The 20,894-nt window shown below is 47.6% G+C and overlaps 1 protein-coding gene across 2 annotated transcripts in view; it reads right to left on the reverse strand.

Annotated features, from left to right (window-relative positions):
• Positions 1–20,894, reverse strand: part of TMEFF2 (transmembrane protein with EGF like and two follistatin like domains 2) — a 136,714-nt gene that overhangs the window by 97,105 nt on the left and 18,715 nt on the right. The window contains exons 1-4 of one of the 2 annotated variants that reach the window (XM_068686550.1): positions 8,781–9,290; positions 7,913–8,022; positions 2,892–3,021; positions 844–870 (exon numbers count right to left, since the gene is read on the reverse strand). In XM_068686550.1, coding sequence (XP_068542651.1) covers positions 844–870; positions 2,892–3,021; positions 7,913–8,022; positions 8,781–8,964 — 451 coding nt within the window. In that variant the 5' untranslated portion in view covers positions 8,965–9,290. Of the gene's footprint in view, positions 1–843; positions 871–2,891; positions 3,022–7,912; positions 8,023–8,780; positions 9,291–20,894 lie in introns of those variants that run through there. The other variant, XM_068686551.1, reaches the window with a different exon arrangement.

Here is a 20,894-nt window from a genome sequence, read left to right on the forward strand (position 1 = left end):
TTTGAAAAACCTGAATCCAGATAGGACTGACAGCCCGAACTGGCCACAAAGCTACACGAGAGCCCACTCCTACAGTGCCTGGGCAGAACTGAGGGTAACTCTTCAGGGCAACCCTCTACAGCCACCCAAACTAGCCCTGGTCTCTCAGGCTCCTTGGAAGCCTGACCCACCAGCCCCACAACGCAAGCATCTCCCAGAAGCCATGTTCGCACATCCCAGAATCGGTGCCAAATAAACAAAACCATCAAAAAATAAAAATAAATAAACCCACAAAGCCAACCCTCAACTTAAATGCAAGTTCGCTATTGCTTTACAGCATCCCCTGTATGCAGCAAAGGGTCTGGACTATTTCCGTGTTTGTTTTTGCTGCTGCTGTTCTTATAAGAAACACATAATTCTTCTCTAGTGACATTTTTTCATATCTTAAAAAAAAACGCTCTCCAGTACCACAAAATATTTGGCTTGAATCCTCCAGTGAGAAGAAGCCAAGGGCTTGGCTCATGTTTTAAAAACAAAAGGAAATATTACTCTAAGCATAAAACAAACGAGTGCAACAGCAACAGTAGATGGAGATAGAGCTCCTAGCACAACCTATGAATAATTCCAAGTCCTATTAGAAGGAACACAGCTTTCTGAATTTCCCTAGAAAACAGCATGTCATTAACTAGGTTCCAGCTTGACTAAAATGCAAAATGTCATTTTTTCCGAAAAAAAAAAAAAAAGCCCAACAAAAGACAATATGTAGGGTAACAACTAAACTGCAAAGCATATCCACTCAGAAGCTGAAATTGCAAAAGACAACGCGTGTACACATAAGCAGCGTTATGAAAAGATGGCTCTTACCTCCATCCCCAGATCCTGAGCCAGCATCTGAGAAAAGAACAGAATGAAATTGATATTCATGTGCTACAGTATGTCCTGTAAGCATGTACGGCAAGATTGTTCAGTCAAATGTATTACAGCACATCTCATGTTTGATGTCATCCCTGGGTAAATTATAGAGATGTAATCTGAAGGTAGCTCACTCAAGCCGTCTTTCTCATGTCTGAACTCTCTTACTTTAAAGTCTCTATTTAAGACTGAAATAACGTAAGCCCTGGAGTGCTGTGATGTTCTCAGAAGCCGCTGCCTCATTCTGTTGTACCGAGACTGATAAAGCAGCTCCAGGAGCTTTGTTCCCAACAGTCGTGCAAAGTCGTTTCACGTGGCCACTACTAAACCCTCAGCATCAAACAGGGCTTTTAAACCCGGTTGTTTGAGGCCAGACCAATTGGAAATTCATAGCATTGTCTGCACAGAACAGTGACATCTCATCAGATCGCCGGTTTGAATAAACCATTTAAATCCTTATTCAAAGTCTGCAGATAAATGATCAAAACGCCATTTTTCTTAAGGCTGTGGCTGAGGTTCAAAACCAAGCCTTTTTGTTGTCTTCCGCTCAATGTTTTGCTGGCTGGAATGACCAGATTCACAAATTCTGGAAGTGCAACGTCGCAAAATCTCCACGCCCTGAACTTCATTATACTTTCTAAGCAAGACAAAGTACAGAAGGCACGCATGAGTAGGGCTAGAAAATCCATAAGAGGAATTTCTCCTGGAGGGAAGGGAGGGAGGCTGTCACCCCTTACCTCCCTTAGCAGCGGGTTTATCCATTTATCAGCATCAAGAGTAATAGAGTTTGGAAAGGCTGCTTGGGGATTCAATTACCCTATGAACTGTTAGATCTAATTTACTGACAGTAGGATCTGGTGGATCTGAACTGGCTCGCACATGCCATCGTTACTCAAAGTTCAAAAATTGAAAACCTTTATTTAAATAAACCTGTCACAAAAAAGGCACGGAGGTAGAATGCACAGCAAGACCCCACGGAAAAGAGACAAAAGAGGGGTGGAAAATAGAACAGGAAACGACTGGCTCTTTAGAGGAGAAGGATCGTTTCTCCTCCTGCCCTACCCTTTGATGCCCAGACCTCTGCCAGCCCAGGTCTCTGCTGGGGGCCTGTGCATCACTCTGCCCTGTCCCATGGCGAGCAGCAAGCAAGGTTGGGAAAAGATGAAGTAATGCACTCAAATCAAGCCCTTAGTCATGAAGTCTGAACAAAAAAAGACCAGTTACTGTGCTGAGAGAATTTACCAAGTCAAAGAAATCCTATGCCACAACAGGCTTTGTCAGCCTGAGGTCTACTTAATATCAATTTATGGACCAAAAAAAATCTGCAGGTGCCTTTTTCTTGAAAATTGTCAGGTATCACCTTCAGAGAAACTTTTTTTCCTGGATTTTTTTTTTCCTCTTATGTGTATGAAACACACACACACAAAAAAAATCACAGCACTAGACAAAGTCTGCCCAACGCACTTTTTTATTGACTCCTCTATCCTCACCTTAGAAAAAAAATCCGCTTTAAGCTTAAAGTGCTTTCTCAAGAACAAAGCCTTACTCCTCCCATTCTTTTCAAGTTAAGTTCACTGTCCAGCTCCAACAGACACTGAGCACAAAGGAAAAGCATCAAAAACCCCTGTGCCTAAGCAACTCGGTTTTCCTGCCTGACGTGGCTCATTCGCTTTTCTAGCTGCTTCACAAAAGTAGAGACACGAACGGCTCAGGATGCTCAGAGATAAGTGAGGGCGTCTCAAATACCAGTCAGTTTTCACACATGTTCTTCAATGAGTTCTTCCAACAAATCCAGAAAAACAATTTATTGCGCAGACCCGTTCATTATGAGCTTTTTGGGGCTGATATAAACTGGCTTGGCTCATTACAGTTGGTGGAGGTCTGCTGAACTACCAGCTGGGAAGCAGGCCCTACATGTACAAAAAAAACCCCAAACAACTAAGGAACTGCATTACAGGTGCCTCCGCAGGCAGTTTGATGCGGGGGCAGGCGGTACGTACCGGTGGCGCATGATCCTTCGGACACGAGGAGGATTTCGCTCTGCTGCTTGCAGGCAGCCTGCTTCAGGTAGCACTCGTTCTGGTAGGTGTCGCCGTTGGAGCCGCAGACGGGCACGTAGTCATTGTTGCACTGGGGGGAAAGGCCAGGAGCGGCAGCGTTAGCATTGCAGCTGGGATGGACGGATGGGGCAGCCCCAATTTGCATGCCCCCCCCCCAGCCCGCTCCAGTATTAACCCCTTGGGAAAACAAGGAGGGCCTCCCTGCTTCACATTTACAGAGAGGAGAGGGAGGGGGGTGTGGGGCAATGCTCAGCAACCCCACCGAGGTGTCCCTGTGGGGAGGAGGAGGGGGCACTCCCATACAGAGAGGATCAGGCAAGCGGCTCCTCTCCGCAGCAGCGGCTCCTCTTGCCTCTCTGTTGGATGGCAACACACAAATTGCAAGGAGCAGGCTCTCCTTCCCCCTCCTCCTCCCCATCCACACACCCTCACCGCACCAGAGATGCTCCCCGCTGTGGCACGGGGCTGAGCCCCTGCCTCAGCCCGAAGTCCTGCCCGGCTCCCCAAACCACCCCCTTCCTCTCCCCACCGCCGAAGGACGGCTTCGCCCTCTCCTGTTCATTTTAATAAAAATAATTCCGGTTTAGACAGAAAATTGGGCAACCTACCGGGTGCAGTTATCTCAAGATAATCACACTCCGAGGCTTAGCAATACTTGGATGTGCCCCGTACGTGGTAATTATAGCGGGGATATGATTATCTCATGATTACTGTACTCCTGGTATGCCTCATTGTTTAATTATAACAAATGGAATGATCGCAATTATTATTTACAAATGCTCACCTCTGCTTAAATCCGAGTAAAAATTAAAAAGAAACCACAGTGCCTGTTTCAGCTATCTCGTGCCACGAAGCGGCAGAGGCGCGTTCCTAGCGCGCAACACCGAAATCCCGGGCACGTAAGCATCAAACAGGCGTCAACGTGAACGACTCCAGAAACCATTCCCACAAACAATTGCACAGATTGCATTAATTGCAGGCCTCCACGTGGAGCGGCTGCCAAGAAATTATTCACCGTTGGTCAGAGTGACATTTTGATTGGGCCAAATCAAATGACATTTTCCTCACGCGCTGGATTTTCTTAAATCTTCCAGAGCTGCGTCCCACCTCCAGTGTCCTCTTCCTTCAGAGCCGGACAGAAAACCAGCAGCAACAGCAGGGAAAATCCTCTCCTTCCCCTTCTGACGAAGGGCTGCTCCACGCAAAGATTATTTTCATGACTATGCTCCAAAGCAGAAACCGCCGCCTTCATCCAAAAGCTCTACAACAAACGCTGGAGGGTGATCTGGAGTACTTAACCAGGACAATTAACACAATCATGCAAATTTTTTAAAGCATGAAGATCCAAATCATGCTTGTTTTACACATCCTCGCTGCTTGACACCCGTGGGACTTCTTGTCAGAGCAATCTGTGCAGAACTCGGCCCAAAGCATCTCACCAGGCTGACGTGCAGAAACAATGCTGGACCCCGTTCCCAAGAAACGCGGTGGAAACTGCTGGTTTCGCCCAGAGCCAGAGCTGATCTTTTACACTGACTCAGCTTCCAATCTGAAAGGCCAAGCAGCCCCACGTTAACAATATAAAACGTCAAGAGCGAGATCTTGAGCCACACAAATTGGCGACAGAGCTGCTGTTAGCTGGGCTGGGACTTCTTCCAAAGCTCATAGATGTTAAGACTTATTTGAGAGACACCAGGGCTCCCGAAAGGATTAATTCTCCTCACAGAGGTTTTCCCATCTCTCCTGCAGCCGCTGACACGCTCAAACCTGGCTTTGGACAGCAGAGGTGGAGGTACTCCATGATGAGCACTGGTGACGCCTCCTGTTCTTTCTCAAGCTGTGCTGGTCCCAGAGGCATTTCTTCACCTGCTGCCCGTTCAGCCCACAACCACGTGAGAATGTGAGAAGCAAGAGCCTCCAGGTGGGTCCTGCCTTGGTTTGGGCTTGGGAGCTCAGAAAGCCACGATGAAGCCATGGTGGAAGTCACTCAGGAGAGAAAAGAAGACTGCTGATGAGGAGGTCTTGGTGTTCGAAGTAACTCATGGCCTTCTTCCTAGCACTGGAGGATATTAAGCCTTGACTGTCACGGTCTCCTCAGTCTAGCAACACATTTTTGGCACTGGTTTAGGACTCAGCAGACCAAGGCCCAGACATGAGTACGATTCTCCATCCCTAAAGTAAGGCCTGATCAAGTGCTCACTGAAATCCACGTCAAAACTCCCAGAAACCCAGCAGCACGGTGCCACGCTGTCCCGTCCTCTCTCATGCGCTTGGGTTTTTAAAATACACCTGGACATAAATGTATCCAAACTCAGCCAACTAGCAGCTGGAGGTGGCCTTTCTCAGCACGAGCAACCTTGAGCACTCACAACCAGTCGGAGACAAACCAGCTTTGGTCGGTGCCGTGCACTGAAACCATGAGGGTTTGCTCTTTAGAGAGAACGATGAACTCGCGTTAACTCCTTCTCCAGGTAACACTGCCAGGGGCTTGACCTCCTCCTGCTCTCAAGCTCCACTCCCAAAACGCCAGCTTTGCTTGGAAGCAAGAAGCACGAGGATACATTCCAGAAACATAACGTCAAGCTGCAAGCCAGCCAGGTGAGGCTCCAACTCCAGAAATGCAGAAGCACGGGAGGGATTCAACTCGCGTGGGAACAGAGCAGGGAACGCTCGCAGTCATGGTCAAGAGATGCAACACTGATGGAAACGCCCTGGTATGTTTTAGGATTCGCTTGCAACGTCTGAGAGGGAAGGGATCCCAAGCTGCCAGACGATGGCTTTGGGAGGACTTGAGTGTAGAGGGCGCGGTGTCCCCAGCTGGGGCTCTGCACCTCCTGGTGGCCCCGCTGAGCTTGATGTGCGGTGAGCAAGGGTGGTGGCTGGCACCTCGCTCAGCTCAGACCTTCCAGAGCAGCCTGATGGGGTTTACACCCCCTCAACAATTATTAATTTATTGCCCCCACACAGATATACATGATGTACATCTACAATCCTGGTTGATGGGAAAAAAAGCACACACACACACACAACCCCACACAAACCAAAGCTGCAGCAGCCCCAGTTCTGCCTCCCCCAGGACCTCAAGACCCCGGGGCTGGCCAGCCCAGGCCCTTCAAGCGACACGGAGGCAAAATTAGCTTTCAGTCCTTGTCTACTCTCTCAAGCTGCAGCGCAAGCCCCTGGCAAATTCAGGAGAAAACATAAGAAGTAATTATAGTGATGAGGAGCCTGCTATTGATTTGCTCACCATCACCCCAGAGAGCTGTCACCGGAACGGGACACCTGAATTCTGATGGAGGACCCCGTTTCTCGTGCCATAAATTACCTGGCTGGCTCTGCCTCACCCAGCCAGCCTCAGACACCGCGTTAGAAACTCATTTTCTACTCCGGCGGCGTGTGGCTCTGGCTCTGTCAGCTGATGTTAAGGCAAGGCAGCCCCCTGGGCGGGTGCTTCGCCCTCCAAGGTCGCAGCCAGCCCCGTGTCACCACGGGGGGCTGCAGTCAGCCCCAAGCCACCAGGGAGTCGTATCCTTCCTTGGGAAAACACCTCCCACCGCCCCCAACGCCTGGCTGCGCTCCCTGCAGGCTATGAGCCCACTGCTTAATGCCAAACGGGGCACCGATGATGGGACCCGAGCACCTCTGGGGGCCCCCAAAGGTCCCAGCGCCGCCGGCACAACGCCTGCCCCAGCAGCGGAGCAAGGCACCGCCGCTGCATTGCATCACAGCCTTTTCTTCGAAAGAGAAAGCAGAGCAACCCTTAAATCACGGCACATGCTGAGCCAAGGCAAACGCTCCTCGCTGCTCTGCTCAAAACAGCATCCTAACATGGGATTTTTGATGGCACGCAAGCTAAAAATGGAACACCAGAAATACCCGGTCAGTACGAATTCTCCCCCCACGCAAGGAAGACGCAGGCACTTCAGCAAACGCCCGTCTTGTTCTGCTGGCAGAAAAGTTCCTTCTTTGTTTTAAACGAAGGAATGCATCGCTTGGGATTTCTCCCCCAAAGTGAAATTTGGCTCCAGAAATAAAAACGCCAGTTATCACGCTTCAAAGCGAATAGCCGATCAAAGCTCGATAATAAATTAATCATTACAGATGTGCACGATCTTGAACCGTGCACTATTTGGCCTGCTCTACTGTAAACACTCACGTCAGCATTGCAAGTTCCACAACTTCATAGATCTGCATTAAAATGCGAGAGACCACAGGGGCATAAACGTATATGCAACACGTGCTGGTACATGCTTACAGCTCCTTCAATTTGCTGGGTTTTTATTCAGGTCATTATGGAAAGCACAGCTGTTTTGCAAGTTGGCTAGAACATATTAAATGGAATCCTTCATAATGAAATCGTCTGACTTTGAGGATGCCTGAGGTTTAGATGTAGCTGCAAGAGGGAGAGAGACGGCACAGGAGGAGAGGGAAAAACCCCACTGCTCAGCAATAACCCGCTACGGCTGTATAAAACCTAAAGCAAGTTCCTGATTTTGGAACAGAGGGATTTCTCTTTAATCTGATCAGCTGGGCAGATAAACAGTCAGAAGCATTGTCACTATGCAGCCCTTCCTGAAAATATTGCATAAGCACATTACAGATCCATTTCTTTAACTAGATCAGAACTCTGAATACAATAAGCCACGATCTGTATCAGAAATGAATTTAGAAAGGACTCTAAATCCTTGTTAAAAGGGCAGAGAAACAAAACCAGAAATGCACAACCTGAAACTGCAGACCCGAGGGGACATTTAAAGCCGTAGCATCTGCATTTTCCCCGAGAAACTTATGTCTTCTTGACACCAGTTGGTTCTCCTGCCAGCTTTTATACGTGCTGCCAGGTTTTCCCTCTAACTTCTCTGCACGCAGGGAAATAAATCGCCAAGTGACGGGTTATAAAGAGGGATCCTTGCTTCGTATTCTCATCAATGAATTAGAGAAGGAAATATCAATCTTCTTACCTTGAACTGACAGACACAAGTCACACTGTCTCCAATCCTTAAACACTCCCCATCAAATTTACAGGTATTGGTGTCGCAGAGAAAGAGATCGTTTTCTCTGTCATCGTAACCTCGAATGTGAAAGGAAAAAAAAAAAAGATGTCAGCTTTGGTCTGGCAAGAGGAACAATACCGGATGATTGCGTTTTAATGCACGCAGCACAATAACCTTGTTGATGAAACGATACAGTCCAGCTTTTCTTTTGTCCTTCCCTGTCCTCAGTTTGCCACTTTTTCCTCTCATCTCTCCCTCGGTCCTTCTATTAACCCTTATTCCCCGCAGCCTCACGCACTTTTTCCTCGCAAGCCACCCGGTAATTATGCTATTTGACTGCTCCGGGTCAGGAACATCATCCACCTAACCCCACTACTCAATGGGGGATCTGCTGGCCAGCGGTCCGAGCTGGAATTCCTCCAGCCCGTGGCGCAACCAAGCCCCCCGTAACGGAGCCGGGCAGGCTGCTCTCCCCAAGTTAACGGGAGGAGCAGCGGGCTGAGCCACCCCAGCTCCCTGCCTTGGTTTCCCCGAGCAAAACCCAACAGATCTGCCCGGAGACTCGCACCCTGAGCATCAATTTCAGCTCTCGCTGGTGGACTTCCCACGCCAGTAGAAGCAGCAGGGGCTCGGGCAGAGCAGCCGGCTCACTCTCCCATCCCACTAAACCCCAATTTTCGGCTTTCTCCCCCATTTCTTGGCGCCGCAGCGCTCCGTGCTCCCAGCCAGGGGGGCGATGCGCATCCCACCTCACAAACTCGGCGATGGGAAAGGGCTGGGAGGGGATGGCAGAGGAGGGCCGGGGGCTCCCCGGGGGCCGGGTGCCGGCGCGTACCGGAGCAGTTCCAGCCGGTGGGCGTCTGGCAGTCGCTGAGGGAGGTAGGGAAGGCCGCCAGCTTGTCGGGGCGGGCGAGCAGCAGCAGCAGCAGCAGGGCGGGCAGCAGCAGCCAGCAGCAGCAGTCGCACAGCGCCCAGCCGCCGCACTGCCGCCCAGCAGCGGGGGGCTCCCCGGGCACCATGGCTCCCCCCCACGCTCAACTCTCTGGCGGCGGCGGCGGCAGCGCGGAGCCCCCGGGCATCCCGCCCCCTCCACCCCGCTCGGCGACGGCGACAGCGGCGGCGACAGCGGCGACAAGCGGCTCAGCGAGCGGCTCCCGGCGCCGGGGCGAGCGGCGGAGCCCGGCGGGGCGGCGCGGGGCGGGCAGCGGCTGCCATAGGGGCCGTCGGGGCGGCCGTTGCGGCCGTTGGCGCGGCCGTTGGGGCCGTTGGGGGCCGCCGTCGGGGCCGCCGCCGCGCAGCCGCCGCCGCCGCCGCCTGCCCCGCTCTGCCGCCCGCATCCCTCTGCGCGGGGGAAGCAGCGCGGCCCGGCCCGCCGCGTCACGTGCCGCCGCCGCCGCGCTCCCATTGGCCGGCCCGGGGGAGGTGGGCGGGGCGCCCGAGCCCCGCGGCAGAGGGGAGGAGGAGGGGGCCGGGGGGGGAGCTCCCCGCACCTCGCTCCCCGCTCCCCGCGCCCACCCGGGCTCCCCGCGCCCTTCCGAGTTTGTGGTGTTTATTCCTGCGTGCGCTGTGCCGTTGTTCCCGTTACCTGCCTCCCCTCTCGCCTCCTGCTTTTAACTTGCTTGTCCTGCTCGCTGACACCGCTCGGTGTCCGTCGGGGCACGGCGCCGAGGTGCCCGCAGCCCCACAGCCCCACAGCCCCAGCAGCACCCCCCTGCCTGCTCCTGCCGCCTCTCCCCGCTCCCCATTCCCCCACCCCACCAGCCCCATCTTCCCATTCACAGCTACCCTGGTTCCCCTTCTCGTTCTTTTCCCCTTTCCTCCACCTCCTCCCTCCGTCCATCCCCAGCCCCCGACCCTACAGGCGCTTATTTGCAGGCCGCCTGAGCAGCCGGGGCAGGGAGGCAAAGCATCAGCCCAGCCTCGCAGCCAGGCCCTTTGTGATCCGTCTCTCCTGTCGCTATAACTCACAACCGAGACGATAACACACCAGTATCTGGCATTCGTAGAGTGTCATTAAATACAGCAGCAGAAGCCCAGCTACGGCCCGTCCTCTCCCCAGAGTGCCGTACAACACGGCCGTGACTGACTCTCCTGCGCACCGCTCTGACTTACATTTACCCTGTTTTATTTTCAGCCTCTCAGACAGCAGGCACTGTCTGCTGAGACAAAGGAGCCCCTCGATTTTTATGCTTGTTTCCTGACTTTGGAAGAGGGAAGCTCCACCAGAGGTCCTGTAATTGTCACAACACCGCGCCTGAACTACGAACCTGAAACCACCAGCCTGCTTAAGGCACGGTTTAAGGGGTTCTGCTGTGACTAACACTGGTATTTTCTTTAAAAAGGTTTTCCCCGCTGATACGAAAGCTTTACCCATAAAAATATTTTTATGAAAAAAATATATCTGCCAGTTTTCCAAACACAGAGCTACTACTCGTAAGCCACGCAGCGAGCTCGCTGCCAAGCAGGCAGCTTTATGCTCGCGTGATGGACAATTCGCAACCAGCATCCTCTGAAAGATGCTCTGAGTCCACGATACCCCAGCTCCCTGTGTCACAGCCAGGCACCAAAGAGCAACAGCCATTGGTACAGTTCCTTTTCGTTATGTGTTTGGCTCCAGCGCAAGATAACGAGTATATAATGAGGGAAAACTACATCCTGTGCATGAAGCCCACTATCTGTGCAGCTTTGAGTTGCCTCTACTACATAAAACGGGCAGCTAATAAGGATATCACGTGTTTGGAGCACACCAGCTCCCAGAAAATAGGCAGATAGAGATGTTTCACGTGCTCTCAGGACCCGTGGGCGAGGGCAGGGTCTGCCCTGGCTCGTACCACAACCGGTCAATGGCCGAGGCCTGCGACCAGGCCGCACCTGGTGCCCGTCCCACGTCGCCACGCCTGTGAGTAATGCCTTCTGCTGCTGCGCTCGGCTGGCAGACGAGGTACTGCTGACGAATTATGCAACCTCGGTTATTCACACTTGCACTACATCTTGGCTGTGCCGCTCTTGGAAGCCTGCAGTCTCCCACAAGTTTCCCAGAACTTGGGAGAAGCCAACTGGTACAGAAGGGTGTAGCAAAACCTCCTTGGCAATACGAGCTACGGGTACGTGAGACCTGTTCTTTTTCTGCTCTGTGTACCCAAGACTATAAAGCTGAGTTCATGAATCCTTGTCTTTAAAACACTGCGTGGCCTGTGTCTGAGGTCTCTAAAGGCCCTAGGATAATGACCTTGGTCAACAGTGCTGATAAAAAAAAAAAAAAAGTCTTCTTTTTACAATACAGCTAATGTTCATCAACAACATTTTCCTCAGGTCAGCACCAAGAGTACGGGACCTAAGTTCCACAGCTGCTAAGAACAAATCCTACTAAGGGACACCTGAGTTAGCCTCTCCACCACCTATACCATATTACCTTATGTTCATGAAACACATATGTACAGAATTTTGAAAAAAAAACACAAAGCAAAACAAAAAGAAACAGCAACAACAAGACCTTGCACAATTCTTGAAAGGATAAGAGCTACATCGCGTGAGGGAAGTATTGCAAGATACCACCACTAGTGTTAGTTCCTAGAAATGGCGAAAAAAATCTATGAAGTCTACAAGAAAGAGAATTGAGCAAATAAGGTCCTAGCCAACAAGAAGGGTGCAAAGGGGGTCACCTGTTTTCAGTGGCAGTTCCTCTCATCAAATGAGCGGGTTTGATTCTAATACGCAAAAATCCCACCAGAAATAGCTCGGGAGTGCAGTTCCCAGTTAGAGCAACCAACCCTGAAGGAAAGGTACGTGATGGACGCCACCTGCTCCAGCAGAAGACCAGTAAAGGAGACACAACCTGGATGAACTTGCTGTGTATGAAGCTGGAGCTCTTCCCCTTCATGGAAGAACAACACCCTCTTAAGGCCCGTGTATTTTGAGACTTGGTTTGACCAAAAGTTGGCAGACTTAGCCTACACATGTGTTTCTGTCAGAAGTCTGTGAATCTCGAGCAGATTTTATGTTCGTCTATTTTTCATGTGTGCAGGAAAAGTCCATGTGGGCTCTCTCAAACGCACAGGCAGTAGTCTTTGCCGACATGTTATTTTACAGATTTTATACAGCTTCCAGCTAAATCACAGATCTCAATGCAAAGTGTACCATTCCTAGATATCACATGGATTTTTAAAGCTCTGAGGGATCCTTCGGGTCTATCAACAACAAGTAGATTACATTCATCTACATACTGTCAAGACTCTTTCTCTCCCTACTGTTGGGAGAAACATGGCTCTTACTCTTCACTTGAACTAGTGTGTAATCCAAGAACAATTCAAGGCCAGCTTTGAGAAAAGTGTGCTGTATTTTTCATTGTAATTAACCGCTTCAGAGCAAGAATCCTCATGTATAAAGATGAAGAAAGGTCTCAGCTTTCCTTGAAAGATGGTTTGCCTTTCAGCAATGCGTCTCACACTTTGATTTTTGACTGAAACATTCCACTGCTTTGGTGACCTGTTATGCCAAAAAAGCTGTCTTGTGTTATGCTTTGCTTTTAACTGAATGTTCTGGCACATGCCAAGAAACAGAACAAAGTATTGCAATATATACTGGAACACTGTTTCGTGCTGCTCCACACATGAAATTGATGTCAGAAAAAATTGCACAAAGGGCATGGAAAATGTGAATAAATGCTGTGATCCTTTTACCTTCAGTTTTAAATAGATGGATTGAAATGCATGGATGCTAAAGATTTATGCATCCGTTTATAGTCCATTCTGGAGTTTTAACATTTCATGCAGCTTGTAGGAGGGAGTGTATTATTTATATAAAGTCATGGTTATTCAGCAGTGTTTATTCCTGAAGAGCAACAAAACATCTTCAAGGGAGAAGAAGAAATTCATAACTCTGGTTGACTACCAGGGTTAGCCAACTTAAATCTCTTATTTTTTGATTTATGAAGAGGCTTGTTCCTACAAGCACCTTCGTAGCTCTAGGCATCTTGTTACCAGCAGCGGGCATCACCTCCTTCTCCCCAGACAGACAGCGCAGCAATGGATTAAGTGACGTGACAGCTCTTCAGAGAGTCAGGACAGACAATTGGTCTTTCCAGTTATCTTATCTCACTGGAAGTGTAGAGGTTACTTTATTTATTTATCTATTCCCCTAGTGGGTAATCAAACTGTTTAAATGAAGAAGAAAACCAACCTGGAGATGTACACCATCTTCAAATGACATTTCTCACCTTCTTTGAAGATGAATCTTGCAGAAGTTTAGTTCAGCTCACCTCAATCAACTCTATTGTATCCTTTTCTTACCCAGGCATAATTCCTGCAGACCACCAAGGGGATTTAGTAGTTTAACTGAGCAAATCCCAGGTAGTCTGTCTTATCCACTCTTGGCAATACTGTCAGCAGAAACACCTGAACTGTGTCTATCTGTAGAGGCAAGAGAGCCCAGCCATGAAAGATGCGTGAGCTCTTTCTGCTTCCTTTCAGTAGATGCTAGAGGACGGGCAGATAGGACCACTCAGCAGTTTAGCAGATCAGCTACAGCAAGGGAGAAGTGCTGTTTACTGTGAGATAGATGTCATTGCTGAAGGCCCACAGAAGATGCCACATGCTGTGCTGAAACACCTCATATGGGTCCTCTAACACGTTGCTAAGAGTAGAAGATCACAGCAAGGCCACAGGGGTGGTTTCCCTATAATCTCACAGGCAGCTGGAGGCTGGGACTTCTCAAGGACAAGAAATAGTATTTGTGTGGTTAACAGCTCCTGATGGATTGTCTTCCCATGAATTTCCCATGAACCACGCAACCATATGGCAGCCAGGACGGACCTGTGGCCATGAGCTTCTTGTGCTGTGTGAGAAGATACTTTCTTAAACCAGGCACCTGCTAGCATCATTTGATACTCCTATTTCATGCATTATGAAGCAGTAAACAATCATTTCGTATTCAGCGCCTTGTGCCAGACCGTATCTGTAAGCCCTGCTCCACGTCTCCCGATGTATTGCTAAATCATTCTCACAGATAACAGCCTGTCCGTGCTTTCCTTTCACATATGGACGGAGATCTAGCATCAGTGTCCCTATGTAGGAGAAGTGCCAACACACAGTGTCTGACCGTTGTGTGCACTGCCAGCATGAGCGTCCCCGCCTCGATAAGTGAGCACATGGTGTGGACGTGCTCCCAAGGATGTTATCTGTCACACACGAGGTTTTTGAGAAAAAGGACACTTGTATGCCCCAGGCAAGCAGCAAGAGTTGGATAAATGTGGACTTCAGTTCATTTACAACAATATGGTATCGTGCCAAAGTGACCAAGCCAGCATGGTAGCACGTTCCTGTGCAGTGAAAAGCTGTGGAAAGCTGACGGGCAGCCTTCACCTGGCCTGCATCAGGTCAGAGGATGTATTCCTGACTGGTTTTGGGAATCCAGCATTTATGAGAATTAAGTATAAGAGAAAAATCTCTCGTCTTAGCCATGGAAAGACTCTTGAAGGATTTGCCTAAGAAGGATTCTCACCAGGATCAGAAATCCTTAGGAAATTTTTGTGTGTATATACACGTGCTTAAAAATCCATAGTTTAGGTTTTATAAAGCCAGATTCCATATCCAAGAAGAAAAAGGCCGGGAAGAGCTATAGTTCTGACAAAATGACCATTTAGCATTTTCTGTCCAAGGACCTGCAAGGGATGCTTTGTCAACACCAACCCTGTAAGCAGCAGACCACCACCAGCTAGATGATGTGCTAAGGAAAACCAATATGGTTTTCCCATTAATGTATAGCACCAATATTTAGCCAGGTATAATATTTCATCAAGCCACACTAATCTCCAACCTGATATGGGAAGCTATCATGCCTATATTTAACTTTACCTTAAACTGAGACAAAACAGCAACACAGAGAAGCATTGTTGAAACCAGGAAACATTTCTCTCCTTATCATGTAATTAATTTTTTATTCAAAATGTCATTGCTTGTGTGTGATAGAAACGTTTTTTATGATCAGTCAGGCAAAAGTAACTATTATTTAGAAATGATTTGAAAGCATACCAACTCAAAACAGTGAAAAATGCAAATGAAGATGCTTTGCTACCTAGAACACTGATGCCAAATGATACATATAAATAGTAACTTTTTTAAAAAAATGACTTGTAAAGTACATCAAGTAAAGCTCTGTAATAATAAAGAGACCCTTGCTGCCTTAAATTGAAAGTTTAATAGCTTCCATTTAAAGAAAGAGGGATAAAAGGCAGAGTATGGCCCTAAATACCAGCACAGAGTGATTTTTTATAGGTCTGCGATGTGCATAAACAGAAAGTATCCTGGGTACTGATTGCCCAGCACATGGAAATTAAAGTGCCTTTGGCATCTTTGTGCTTCTGATAGCCACGGATTTACTCATCCCTCTCTGCTGAAGATCCGTTCCTTTGCTAATCCCACTCCACTCCCAGCACCTCTCCCACGAGGTTCAGAGGCACACCACGCATCGTGCTATCCAATGGTCCCCCGCTTTTTTCTTTATCTCATAAAACGTGCTACAGGTTTGGAGCAAGGTTGCTACTATTCCTGTTAATCGCTGCGCAGGAGAAACGCACAGCAGTTACAGCACAGCCCTATTCATGCCAGACAGTCGTTTTACAAACCCATACCCTGCGTAAGCCGTGCTCTCGATGCGAGGCTGTGGACAGGACGCGGAGGTGTCGGGTGGTGGAAGGGCTCCCAGACCCCACAGGGATGATTTACAAGGTTCCAATCATTCTTAGTTACATCGCAGCAGGAAGATGTAAAATCTGCTGCGTGTCAGCTCTGTAACTGAGAAGGGTTTTGTGGATGCATAATACGTGGATAACAGATAAGATGCCAGTAGATGGCTCTCAAGATATGAGGCCTATGGCTTTTATAGGACTGAGACAACTTCTTGGCTACTGCCTAACAGCTGCCTTTGTGGCCTGACAGTGAGTTAAAAAAACACTCAAATCGTATTTTGGGGAGGTGAGAGGATAGAGACTGCATGGAAAAGGGCATCTTCTATCCAGACCTGCTCAAAAATATCAAAGCTCTTAGCTTAGTTATTTTTAATTATTCAAGGCAAAAAAAATGCAATCTCCTTTCCGTAAGGAGCGCTTGAAATTTCCCTGTATTCCTTAAAGTGAGATTTAAGGGCTGCTCAAGCAGTCTTGCTATAGCTGAGAGAATACTTTTGCAGTACCTACCCCTGTTTCCCTGTGAGAGAGGTGCTGGCAGCCCCAGCACGGTAAGGCAGTAAGTTACATTTTCTTAACTAAACGGAGGAGCTGTCTCTCTGCAGAGTTGTTGTCCTCAAGAATATGAACTAACACCCCTAACGGGAGGGGGTCCGGGAGGGAAGCTCACAGTTAGCAATGCTACGGAGGTTTGAAATTAATTTTTAGTGCTGGGCGAGTGAAGTAGACAATATTTAATTGCCATTTTTGAGAGGAGAGGGAGAGGAGATCTCATTCTAAATCTGGGCAGTGATTTATATCCCAAGCCCAAATTTTGTGAATTGAGCAGAGATAGATAACAACAGCAAGAGCAATCAAATTCTTCCAGCTCTATAATTGTGTCTAAAGGAAGGGAGAGGATTTGTACAACATAACTTTATTCAGACAGCTGGCCATGCAGTGTATGAACTAGAAGTTCTGCTTGAAAATTTATTCATTTTTTTTAATTAAATTTGTTTCTTTTGATGCTTTAAATGCTTTTTCTTCCACATAGCATGTCCTGAGGCCCACGCCACCCCACTGGGATGTATTTTCCTGGTCAGCGACCCCAGTCTATATCTATTATACTCCTTCTGTTTCTGGGTTTCATGGCAGGGACAACTGGAGTGATTGCTGACTAAATAATTAACCAAGGGAACTCTTTCTCTGTATGTATCTGTACTCATTAGGCTAGTGAGAAAACGTAACTCACTTTCATAATCTATTTCCCTATAGGTACCTGGCACTTTCTGGGAGCAAAGTAGGGAGAAAATGCAATTGCTAAAAGCTCACACGCTCATTATTAGCCTAATGATACCTGCTCCTCTCAATCTGGCCTGATAAAGGCAGCTACAGAAGTGAAGGTGTAAAGCTGCAGCTTCCCACCAGAATAAAATAAAAGGGAGAAATGCAGGCTGGAAATATTCCCCTCCTGCCCTCAGGGAGTGCATATAACAAAAGTGGGAGTGTATATAATATTATAGTATTATATAACGTAGTAGAATAACATAGTAAAATAATAATTGTCATTCACAGCCACAAACAAAACAAGGGTGAAGACACAAGGCACATCCTGAAACTGCCCGATGTCAGGAATCCCTGTAGTGACCTGGTTTCTTTCAGTGGCCACTGCAGAGAGAACTGAACTGCAGCCCATCGATGGGTATACTGTAAACTCTGGGAGTCATGTAAAAAAGCTTCCATAAGATCATAATTTCTATTTTTTTTTCCAAAGCTCCTTGTATACAAGGAGGCTGGGACTGGTGGTAGCGTTGGTAGAAAGTCGGATGATATTCTGATTCCACTCGTTATTTCAGTTAGCCAGGATTTCTCTCATCAGTTTTCAGGACTAATATAGTCATCCCTTGAATTACGTACTATTAGCTCCTTATGAACTTTGGAGAATCCAGCGCCCATTTCTTTTTATTAGAGCACTAGAAATCATTAAAGAAAAGCTCACCTTGAAGTGCTGAAGACAAGGTGGTTCTTCTGCAAATGTGGGCTATCTAATGAGCTCACAGCTTTCCCTACAGAACTGTTCTGGTTGTGGTGAGGGATAACAAGAACTTCTGAACAGAAATTTGATAAAAAGAAAACTCAGAGTTGCACTTATCATGCTTCTACTTTTAGGGATCTGTGCCCTGATTCAGACTGCCATCCTGAACATCTCATGTGTCTTGAAAAGAAGATTCTTCCACGTGGAGTCTAGTTCCTGATTTCCTCAACTATTATTTATTACGCTGCTTGGGTTTTAGAAAGGATTGCTGAACCAGTGTGGATAATCTAAAAAACAAACTTAATCTAAAACTAATGCAAACTGCACAGCATAGGAGATTTAGAAAAGCCTACTTAACAGTCAAGCAAAACCCTTTCATTTATCTTGGTACTTCTTGAGTCTAGCTCTAAACAGATATGGGACCACAAGGAGAAAAGAAAAAAAAAAGTACTTTCCAAGTGACCAGAGGGTAGAAATTCTGCACACAAGCCTACTTGTAAAAGGTGGTGAGAGCAATGCTGAGGGATCAGAGGTTTGGACCACCCGGCATCGCTCAGTGCCTGCCCCATTCAGTTTTCTGACCCTCTCTGCACCAGCAGCCAAAACCGATGTCATGCAAGGGAAATGCAAGTAGGAGGAGCAGCTTGTTGGGCGAACACACGGGCCGTGGCTCAGTTGCAGAGTGGTACCAGAAAGTTTCAGCCCTTCTTTTGAGAACGGTGTCTATTACCCACACTTAACCCCAAAGCATCTTTTTTAATTTAAGTGATGGTTGCCTTAATAGCTTGCTGCCTGAAATGTTCTTTGATGCTGAGGCATAACGCTCCCCAACTGTGCACAATCCAATATAAGGCGCCTGTTAATGCCGCACGCTGGCACAAACTGTGTTTGGGAGATGGAAAGGTGATTAGCACCTCCTAAGCTCTATCCAAACAGAAAGCTAAAGCAATCTGGTTTGGATGTGAACATCACACACAAAATTCTTCAGTGTCATGCGTCTTCAGAGCAGAGGTTAGCACCAATGGTTTCAGCAAATGAAGCAAAAGAATCACAGACTCAAGGCCGTCAGGAGTTTGAGCAGCAGTACGGTTCTTACGCCGCTCATTAAATGTGGCCCCCTAACGCAGACCCCCAGGAGCTCGTGAGTCCACATGGAGCACTGTGGTTTTCCTGTGGCCTTGCAGTAGTGGACACTGGCTCCATGCAGGGATCCACCACTCCTCAAGCAGCAAGCTTCATTTACAACTGCTCAAACCGTTTGCAAGGAGTAAAAAAAAAACTGCACTTTTGAGGACCAATAATATTTTTTTTCAAGTAAATACTATCTGATTACCATGCTTTCTCTCTCTCTTTTTTTTTTTTTTTTCCCTTCTTCTTCAAGGCTAACCAGTGCGAACAGCTTGCATTGCAATAAGAGTGCATTGCTTTGCAAAAACAACGGGGAGGATCCATCCCGGTAGCTCTGCAGCAAGAGTGGCACGAGGCTCCCAGCCCAACCAGCAGGACTTCAGGGCGCACGTGGCCACGGAGGTGTGAGAGAGCCCAAGGCACTGCTTATCTAAGCAACCCCTACCCGCCAGGGACAGCACCCACCAGGCAGACGCTCTTGTGTCTTGGAAGCAATAACGTTTGTTAAAGACCATCAAGCAGCAAAGAAGTGAGATTTCTGGAAAACGTACAAAATGAAAGCAAAATTACAGCACTGCTGTAGATTGTGACAAAGCATGAAGATACATCAGCATTAAGCAAATAGCTAGCTTGGGGTTTTCAATTGCAATTACCACACGCACACTCTGCTTCTAATACCTAGGAGACCCATAGCACATTACAGAATTTTGTTAATTACTAAGTAAGTGAAGAAAGAGAGAAAAATACTGCAACCAAAATATATATTGCGTATTGATTTAGAGAATTGTAATTTAGGCTTAATAATTTATCATTTCTCTTAACAGGCCAGGCTGTATTTTATAAAAAGTAATGAAACCATAGGAAAACAGAGGAAATCACTTCAGCCGCTGTCATTTGGTCTTTGCTGAGAAATGGGAAGGAGTGGTTTGTCTTCCCCTTGCCCTATTTATAAAATGTGCAGCTTGGCAAAGAGTAGATTAGCAAGATTACAGACTTTTCTTTCTTGTTATTTATCATGCAACAGTGGACAAAATAGTAACTGGTGTTTGATGTTAAGAGAGTCTTCCCAGGTAATACCCCCAGGAAGTAATCACAGGAGCACTCAAAACGATCACAATCATTGTCCCATCAATTTGAGCAGTTCAAACCAGCAGCACTTGCTTGGCTCATAGAATGATAATGAGATCATCCAGCTATTGCTAGAAAAGCTAAGCCACTCGAGCTGGTACTTCCATTAGTTCAGAGCAAGCACGCTGCAAGCTCTCAATGAAATCACCATTGGTTTATGTGTAACTGGAGGAATTGAAGCAGATGAGTAGGAAAAGGACAGAGACCCTAGAAAAGCTCATTTTTCATAGACAGCAAAGAACCTCAAGGGGAAGGCCTCAAATGATCTCAGCCACACATGAAAATCCATGTGAAACTTTGACCATTAGACACAAATCTAGTCCTGATGCTCTGGGAGGTTCTTGCATGCAGAAGATCCTCAAAATCCAAGACACATTCAGCATGTTCTGAGTCTAGGCTTGGAGAGAGAGTAGTTCTCCACCTCACCTTCTGGGTCATCTTAGACTCATCATACAAATCCTCACCTGTAAAATGAGGATGGCAGTGTTGGCCTGCATACAGAAATGGCTTATAGCGTACTTACACTGCATGGGACCAGAAAGGGAACGCCTCAAAGACAAAGATGAAATAGCTGGTGGTATCCCAGGCCAGCTGATACATTTCCAGGGGCAGCTTGTATTTCAAAGAACCTCTACTCTTTGCCTACAGTTTGATTCAGATCCACTATTAATTCCCATGGGATAAGCACAGTCTTCACTCGAGACTTGCTCATTATAATATCAACTGCCCAAACTTAAAAAATGTGAACAGGTCTATAGACAAAAGCATCACAAGTAGGAAAAACATATATGTGGCCATCACCTACTCTATACCTCCACTTCCATTTTAGGGCCAGTCCTCTCCAATGTTTTTATAAATTATTTGGATGTAGGACAAGAAGGTGTTTTGAGCAAATTTGCCGATGACACCAAACCTGGAGGAGCTGTAGACTCAGCTGAGGGTGGAAAGGCCTTGAAGAAAGATCTGGACAGATTGGAGAGCTGGGCGATCACCAACCA

Source organism: Anas acuta, chromosome 6 (assembly GCF_963932015.1).
Source record: "Anas acuta chromosome 6, bAnaAcu1.1, whole genome shotgun sequence".
In the NCBI taxonomy this organism is placed as follows: Eukaryota; Metazoa; Chordata; class Aves; order Anseriformes; family Anatidae; genus Anas; species Anas acuta.